Source organism: Solanum stenotomum, chromosome 11, assembly GCF_019186545.1.
Source record: "Solanum stenotomum isolate F172 chromosome 11, ASM1918654v1, whole genome shotgun sequence".
Lineage (NCBI taxonomy): Eukaryota > Viridiplantae > Streptophyta > Magnoliopsida > Solanales > Solanaceae > Solanum > Solanum stenotomum.
Window position 1 is genome coordinate 32,428,926 of NC_064292.1, and position 9,630 is coordinate 32,438,555.

Genomic DNA, 9,630 nt, shown 5'->3' on the forward strand with positions numbered 1-9,630 from the left:
TTTGTGATGATAAAGAAATATGTGAATGATAGGCAAATAGTATTACTTATGGATGTAATTAAAAAAAAAAAACTTAAATCTTTCATGTGATCTATTCAAATTAAATATTTTTAAAATTTAAAATAAGTTGTGCATATAAAATTAACTTAAATAATAAGTTATTGAAATTGAATTAAAATATAAATTAATTTCGTTTCAATTTTTCTTAGAAATAAAAACCTTAAATTAATTAACTTTTTATAATGTTAACAACTTTAAGGGTATTTTAGACATTTTGATTAAAAAAAATTGTTTGACAACACTTATTTGCCAAACACATCAATAACTTTTTTCAATTGCAACAATTTTATCCAAACACATAACTACTTATTTTTAAAATAACTTTCAACACCTTAAAAAGTTACTTTTTTTAATTCAATCCAAACGGGCTTTAAATCATATATACGAGCTACTACATATTTTTATAAATATTTTTTTGACTTCATTTAAAAATTTAAACTTGGAATTGAAGATGAAATTTGTATTTAGTTATTATTATTTTTTGGCGGAATGACCTAGTAGGCCCTTATACTTGGTTTTGTTTGTAAGTTGGACCCTTATACTTACGATTTTGCCAACTAAACCCTTAAACTCACTGAAACGCAATATTTTAAACTCTTTCCTCATCCTATGTGTGTGCGTGTGGTACACTCATTTACACGTAGGATTCCATATCATTTTTAATGACACACAAGACATTAAATATTAAAAAAATAAAATTAAAATAAAAAGTGTACCTTGGAAATTTTGAACATTATTTTCTCCAGTTTTGCTCTCAAATTGAGCACCAAATTCATGTCAAATGGGTGGAAATCTTACCTATTTGACTTGAATTTTACACTATTGATTCACAAACACAAATCCAACAAATCTCTATACAATTTTAATTTTTTTTCATAAATTCACAAAACCTATTTATTATTCTTGAAGCTTCATCAAGCTTTTCAATGAAGTTTTTCATTTTTCAATACCCACTATCACCCAAGAATACACACGAAATCGAGATTTTGAAAGAAGAAATATGGCAAAACGAAAAGAACTAGGAGGGACGTTGATTGCAGCAAAAAAAATGAATTATGAGAAAATATTCAGGTGTGGTACAGTGTGCGGGGTGTTAAGATGAAGAAGAAGGGAAATGGTGGGTGAATCCAAAGAAAGAAGTGGAGTGGGTTTTAAGATTCATTTATTTTTTTAAAAAAAATTTAATGTTTTTTTTTCATATAAATTTTATACATACTTGCTTTAAAACGTGTGGAATCACACATCATTTCAAGTCAGCAATGTTAATGTCACATAGTTCAAGGGTCTAGTTGGCAAAGTTGTAAGTATAAGGGTCAACATACAAACAGAGCCAAGTATAAAGGGTCTCCACACCATTTTGCCTTTTTTTTAAATTGTAAAAAATAGTGAGTTGTTTGAAAGTACTTTCCAAAAGAAAAAAAAAGTACATTTTTAAGAGATAGAGAAAGTTTGTTTGCTTTGATTTGAAGTCATGGTGCATATTAGTTGTCTCTGTTAAAACAATTACGGCCGTTAGAATTGGAACTAAATATGTACTAGTTTTAAAAATCTATGGACTAATAATGATTTACTTGAAAGAAATAGGATTAGCTTAAGCACAAATCTAAAGATAATGGACTGTTTTATCTTTTTTATTTTTTAATATTAATAATACTTATTATGTATTGATTGGATTAGTCATATTCCATCCAATTTATTGCTCAGAAAGTAAAAAAGTCTACTTTCTTCCCCAAAATAATTCAATTTAGGGTTTCTACAAAAGATATGAAGGGACACAATCCAATTGAGGTGGCGAAGACGGTGTTGGAGGTGGCCGATGTAGCATGGTCGGCGGTGGAAAGTTGTCATCACCATACCCACAGTCATACTGAAACGACGCCGTTTGATGTATCTCATAGTTCTGAAGAAGATGAATTGAAATCGTTGAGGTCTGAAAACGAGCGGCTGAAACGGTTGCTTGAACAAAATCTCATGCTTCTTCAGAGCATGTCACAATCTCCTTCATTACTTCAAGATTGTCCCCCTGATGTATGTTCCCTTCTATTCTGTACAGCCAATTTCGCTTTCTAGCTATATAAAAATGATATTTTTATTTTATATATGTGGACATATAAATATATAAATGTATTTATGTGAGTAGAGTAATGTTCTCAACATTTGGATTGTGTTATTAGTGAAATCTCTTATTTTTTTATTTTAATATTTTTTGTGTTTTGATTGTTATTTTGGGAAGCTTCATGATCGTCTCAGAGCCTCTGTGGAGTCTGGAAGCTTTTTGAAACAGCTGGAATCACTCAATCGAAATTCTGTTGATGGGAATGACTGTCAATTTCCTTTCAAGGAGGCAACTGGTTTGTTATTCTGTGTCAGTTTTTTTTATTTTTGCGACATTGCATCCATTTTAGGGATGCCATCTGATTTTTGTAAGATGTTTAGTGTGCAGAGTTACTCCCTACCTATGCTTTTGGGAGGTAGCAGGAATCCGATGGAAAGAACACCATTCTATTATAGAAGAGATTAATCTTGGAGTAGTATTAGGATACAATGGGATTGGATGAATCCAGGAATATAGTCATTAGACGTGGGGCTTTTAACTAATTGGTTTTCTGGACTTCTTTAATCTCTATATGTCTTATCCTGTTTGTTGATAAAGGACAATTACTTAATGCAGTAATGTTAGATGTGCTAAAACTTAAAGAGTGTAAAGGTTTATCAGAGTTCAGTAGTTGATTGATGAGGAACTGGTTTCCGCCTCTCATTATTTTTTTCATTTTCAAAAGCTGGTCTTTCTGGTCATCTTATTCTTAATATGTTGTTAGGTTCTGCTAGCTTTTATTTTGCTAGTTTCTGATTTACTCCTAACAAAATATTGTTAGGTTTTGACACGGAGACAGCAGAACTTCTGGTAAACATGAGTCTTGAAGAACCAAGTTGGTGGGTTTGGGTGACTGAGGATATGGTCCCCGGCAATCTTGAAGAAAGAAGTGGAATAGATAATGAAAACTATGTGATTATTAGTGAGGAATATGTTGTAGATGCAGTTGCCAACTTTATGGCTAGATGCGTAGTATCCAATTCGAAGGCTCAGGTACAAGGAAATTAATTTATTTGTGCATATTTATCATTTTTCAATTAGGGACATTAACAATTAGTCCTTGAATTATTGTTTTATTCTGGGTTTCGTCCCTATGTTCATTGATGAAACACATTTAACCTTCAACCTAACCAATTGTGTGGTTTTAATTCCATCATTGATACAAATAACAGATGTTTGAAAAAGCCGGCTGTGAGTGCCATGGTTAAAGTACCAAGTTCCCACGCACAAGGCCAAGGATTGAGACTTGAATGATGGAAAACCTATTGCCACCTCAAAAAAAGAATTAACAGATGTTAAATAGCTCCCATTCCTGTCTTTGTGTCTCTGGTGGCTTTCTTTCCACAAGACCCACCCCTTTATCTTCCTTGTAGATTGGTTGGTTGCTGATGTTGGAACTAGTGGGAAGGAATTTGTAGATTTTATAAACTACTCGAACAACTCTAAACTGATGGATAATGTTAAAGAGCATGACTTTTGGTAGGTCAAAGACAATGGAGATGTGGAAGAACTTTGTTGAACTGCAACAACTGTTCTAATTGATTGGCTAGGTGCTATAGTTGATATCCACCAGATTTCTGGATGATCCCCCTAGATTGGCTGAGACTTCACCACTGCTACCAACTTTTATTACCACTTCTGTTAGTCACACTCTCATCACACTCCTGTCCTCCTCATGATTTTGTCTCTTCAAGTTAGTAGGGCTATCGGTGAACCTTTATTGCGGCTGTTAATTTACTGGGAATAGCTACTTTATATAGTAGATGTGGACTTGAATCAAGAACAAGCTAGTGCAGAAGTAGTTGTATGTGCACGGGTTGTAAGAAATGCTGTGCCATAATACCTTCAAGGAAAAATCAGAGTGGGAGCTATCTAACTTCCGTTTATTTCCATCAATGATTGGATTAAAACTGCACATTAAGTTTAACTAAAAGCTAAATGTGATATGTAAAACTACACAGGGATTGAAACAAGACTGACTCATGGACTAAAAGTGTATTTTCCCTTCAAGTTATGTTTGGGTCATGTCAATCTTTTGACTGTTTGTGTATTGCAATTGCAGAAGATGTCTCCTGAAGAACTGCAAAAGAGTAAGTTACTGCTTGTTCTCTCCTATTCTTTCTGAAAATCTTCGTTCTTTTACCATAATTACCATAAAACATCCAGAGTCAGCTGCAAAATTCACTTGTACATTTTCTTTTTCATGTTTTCTCTCTTGGATAATGGATATTTACATGTATAGGCATGGACATTTCTCTTTTATGATGGGGAGCTTTTTCATTATGTAATACAGGATCTAGCCAAATCCTGGTTTGGAACGAATGATCAAGTGATGGGTTACTACTTCTGATAGTCTTTCTTTAGATAATTGGCGGAAAAAGTGCACCATTTGAGTTAGTTCCTTAGATGATCACTCAACTTGTTAGTATATTCCATCAAAATCAGTTTTTGTTCTTTTTAAAACAAAAGTCACCCAATTTATGGGGATATCCTATCAATGCCACTTTTAGTTTTTTAGGACAACAAAGTCACCCAATTTTTGCATTTTTTTACTCCAAAAATACAGGACACACATTTAAACCATATTATATTTAAACTTTTTTTTTTTTTCTAATAAAACTTATTTAACCCATAAATATTTCATTTTAACATATTGTGTGGACCTTCAAACCCCTTTATGTAGCACTCATTTACTCTTGATTGTGAAATTGAATAACTATCAATTCAAAAGATATGTTTATGGTTACCAATCAAAAGTGGACTAAATTTGAAGACATTTTATCAATATGAGAACTCCTAGTAATCTCTTATTTTGGATAATTGTTCTTTGCTCAAGGTGAACATTGAATAAACATGGTATCATTGGAAATTGTTGATTCATATATTTAATTCTAGGAGAGCACTAATAGCTGGAAGTGAAAGATTTTAAATTTGTCTTCTTATTCCGTTCTGCTTAAAATACAGAATTTACATAAATGATAAATAAAGATTAACCAACAACATTTGCAACAGAATTGAGATATGTTAGTCATATCCTGGAATTATATTTTATGAATCATTGTATCATCAAATGTCAATGTCTATTTTGCTCTTCAAGTGACTTTATAATGTCTCAGAATGGAATGTACCTCTCCTATGTGGTTTGCGAGCTATTGCATAGGAGCAGGGGTTTTACCCTGTGCGCACCCAAAGGATAGCGGCTGCGGGTTTCCCTTGTCATCAAAAAAAAAAAAATAATGTCTCGGAATGGAATACCAACAATTTTCGTGGTGGGTGACATTATAGAAAAAGTTCAATTATGTCATCACTCATGGGTACTACATCAGGGGCGAATAAGCTCAGGAACTTTTAAAGCAACCCTTTTTAACCTTTTTGGGTGGGAATAGATGGGTAGAGTCATGCACCCTTTGGGGTGGCCCAGTGTTGGAGGTCTCAAGTTTGAAATCCCTTGCCAGTGAAAGCAAGGGGTTTTCCTTTTGGGTCGAGCTCGTCGCACCAGGCTTGCCTAGTGCGGGTTACATCTCTTATGTGGTTTGCGAGCTATTGCATAAAAGCGGGGTTTTTACCCTGTGCGCACCCAAAGGGTAGTGGCTGCGGGTTTCCCTTGTCATAAAAAAAAAAGATAGGTAGAGTCATGGGTTAAGTAAGTTTTATTATTAAAAAATAAATTTTTAATATGATATGATATGTTAAATATGTGTTTTATATTTTCCAAGTCAAAAGGCAATAGTTGGGTAACTTTGTTGTCCTAGAAAGAGTAAAAGTGACTTTGGTAGGATATTCCCTAAGTTGAGTGACTTTGTTGTCTTGAAAAGAACTTATGCGACTCTGATGGGATATTCCAATAATTTGAGTGACTTTGTTGTCCGAAAACGAACTTACGTGACTTTTATGGGATATTCCCATAAGTCGAGTGACAATCCACATTAGAATTAGAAAAAGGTTCGATGAGAGAAAATGGATTGGTTGAGCAGTTGTTAGAGATCAGTTGATTGAAAGATTGTTAGAGGAGATTAATTGGTTGATTGATTTGATTGTTCCTTGACCTTCTTATTTTCCATTGTATTGTTATTCTTTACTTGAGCATCATCTTATTGTGTGGTTTTCAACTTGACTTACAGCCTTGACAAAAGCATTAGAAGGCATTGGTAAAGTAGAAACATTGTTCAACATTTGGCATGCTGCGCAAATGTTCTACGTCCTTTCCACTTGGGGACTTGCTGTAGTGGGGTGAGCACTCATTTATTATTTTTTGCTTTCGTATGTTTCCAATCTTAGACACAACAATACCTCAGTAGTCGGTCCCAAATAAGTTAGGGTCGGATTTATGAATATCACTGACCATATTTCTCCATTTTAATTCTTACATATTTCTGATCTTGTGTTTAGAAAATTTTGTATTTGGACTGGAAACATTGTTGACTTGCACAGAATAAATTTCAATTGAAATATGTGATGTAATTTGTGAAATTTCTTTGGTGTTTTAGGTCCTTATGTAAAATAGACAAGTTTGGGTTAAATTATGTTTATCTGTTAACTTATATAGCTTTCACAGTTGTGGCTTCAAATAGTGGACCAATTTGTAAACAGATGAGATTATTTATCTTTAAAGAGAATTTAGTGCAGATTTTGTTCTTCTGATCTCAATATATGTATTGTATCTGACTTGAACAATGTTTTGAAGGGCTTGACATTTTTGTGACTAAACCTGTTGTTTCTGCAGGTTGTACAAGAGCCGATCTGTTATTAGACTTGCTGCTAAAGGGGTTCACAAGACAGGCAAAATGGTTCTAAAGGTTCTTTGAAGATGCTTCTGCTGTGTTGGTTGTAATTAAGTGTCGTGTAAATGCTTAACTTATTGTACAGTCTTGTAAATCAGATCAACGTTATGCTTGACTTCCAATACGTCTGTGCGAAAATATTGTGAATAGTGTGCAATTTGAAAATTTCCTTTGTTGAGATTGCAATTTTCACGTCGATGTGTGTGCCTTTTATCGTTCTTATTTTTTCCCTATCGGGGTAGGGTAGTAGTGGCATATATTTACAATTCTTTCAGAATCAGCTGGACTTGATTAAGTGGTAAGCATCCCCAGAGATTTCAACGTTTTTGATTTATTTTCTTTTAGAAGATCATTTACACACTTCTTGAGTATTTTTTTTCTATCAAAATAACCAACTCTAGTTTTGATGGAACATTCTTACAACAAACTCATATTTTCCTTTTCAAGAAAAAGAAACAAGAGTTTAACCGATAGTAATAAGTAGAAATTTTACAATATTGGTTTATTTTGATTTAGTCAAGATTATAAATCTCATTTCATCGAGTCATTATTAGATTCCGTCCTGTTACTTGTCAAATATTTTCTAATTTAATTTATTTTTTCACTTGTCATTTTTGACAAATCAAATAAGAACAATTTCTTTTTTTAGTTATACCCTCAATTTATTAACATTGGGTTAATACCTTAGAAATATGTAAAGTGAATAATACATATGAAATTCTGTTAATCAATAATGATAAAATGTTAAACTTACTATATCAATCATTATTTTCTTAATAAATGTATTAAAAGTCAAAATTTGACAAGTAAAGTAAAGACCTAGGGAGTAAATCGAAATTCCCCTCCAATTGGATTTGAGCTCCATGACGCTGACGCTGACCCTGACACTGACAAGAAGTGGAAAGAAAATGTTAGTGGTCAATGACCAATAGAAGTTACTCCACGATATATATATATATATATATATATATATATATATACTAGACATCAGAGCCCGTGCAAGATATATCATTTTTTGTTTCAATTTATGTGACAAAGACAAAATTAAAGAGTTAATCAAACTTTAATATTAATTTAAAATAGTTTAAATTTTTAATTATTGTTAACTATGGTAAATTTTTTTATGTCTTTTAACATTCTAAATTACTAATTATTGTTGTATGATTTGTAATATCTTTTACGCAATTTTGAAATAATAAAGGTTATTTCTTCTTTCTCAATTTATGTGGTACTAATAAAATTTCGAGATTCAATCAATTTTTTTGTCTTTAAAATATTCTATTGTTAATTACTGTAAATTATTGTACTTTCTAAGTAATTTTCAAATAATATATATTATTTCATTTGTCCAATTTATGTGTCACCGATAAAATTTGAAGAGTTAATCAGATCTTTTACATATTTTTATATCTTTTGAATATTTAAGTAAATAATTATTGTGATTTATAATATTTTATACAATTATTTTAAAAAAATTAAACAACAAACAAAACGAATTCATCATAGGAAAATTACCAAAGCATCCTTGAATACATCAATAATGGGTCCCACTTTTTGTTTAAAAAAATATGCATATTGGGAGGATATTTTTGTCCAAAGTGGAAATAGAATAAGTATAAAGCATTAAAGTCTTTTAAAATTTTAAATTGTTAATTCTTATTGTATGATTTGTAATACTTTTACGCCATTTTCAAATAATAGAGGTCATTTCTTCTTTCTCAATTTATGTAGTACTAAAAAAAATTTGAGATTCAATCAATTTTTTTTGTCTTTGAAATATTTCTAGCTGTTAATTACTGTAATTTATAGTACTTTCTAAGAAATTTTCAAATAATATATATTATTTCATTTGTCCCAATTTATGTGTCACCGGTAAAATTTGAAGAGTCAATCAGATCTTTTATATATTTTTATATCTTTTAAATATTTAAGTAATTAATTATCGTGATTCATAATATTTTTTACAATTATTTAGTATAGTAAAATAAATTTAAAAGAAACAAACAAAACGAATTCATCATAGGAAATTACCAAAGCATCCTTCAATACATCAATAATGGGTCCGACTTTTTGTTTTTAAGAAATTGCACATTCGAAGGATATTTTTGTCCAAAGTGGAAATATTGTGTAAACAATGTGTATTTATTGTGATTTTGAATGTTTTGTGGGGGTAATAGGACGCACACAAAGTTAAGGTATCTTTTTGAAAATCTGGGACAAACTTCAAGTATCACTTAATGTTTTTTCTCAAAATCTAATTTACTTTCGTAAATTATGTGTCAGATCAAAATCAGATTAACAAATTCAAAAGGAATGAGTAATAAATAGCTCATACAATGACATAAATAATAAATATGTAACTAAAAATCTTGTTAGCTTTTGATTGAAAGCTAACAAGATAGTTACAATGATAGTTGCATTGTGGCTTATTATATATAGATATATAACTAAATAATAAATATGTAACTAAAAATCTTGTTAGCTTTAGATTGAAAGCTAACACAATAGTTGCATTGTGGCTTATTATATATAGATATATATGTGGGAAATATATACTGGTCACAAGAGCCTGTATATGTTATTTTTTTGTTTTAATTTATGTGCAGCAAATAGATTTTGGAGAATTACAAATTTTCTAATATATTTTTTAGATATTTAAAGTTGTTAATTAATGTGATTTAATATTTTATATGT

At 31.1% G+C, this 9,630-nt stretch overlaps 1 protein-coding gene across 1 annotated transcript; it reads left to right on the top strand.

The window, feature by feature from the left end:
- The first annotated feature begins 1,737 nt into the window (after positions 1 to 1,737).
- On the top strand, positions 1,738 to 7,116 carry LOC125844808 (uncharacterized). Its single transcript, XM_049524146.1, has 6 exons — positions 1,738 to 2,088; positions 2,294 to 2,411; positions 2,937 to 3,148; positions 4,218 to 4,245; positions 6,277 to 6,385; positions 6,879 to 7,116. Exons 1-6 carry the CDS (start codon positions 1,825 to 1,827, stop codon positions 6,958 to 6,960), a joined length of 813 nt encoding a protein of 270 aa, XP_049380103.1. The 5' UTR covers positions 1,738 to 1,824; the 3' UTR covers positions 6,961 to 7,116.
- The last annotated feature ends 2,514 nt before the right edge of the window (positions 7,117 to 9,630 follow it).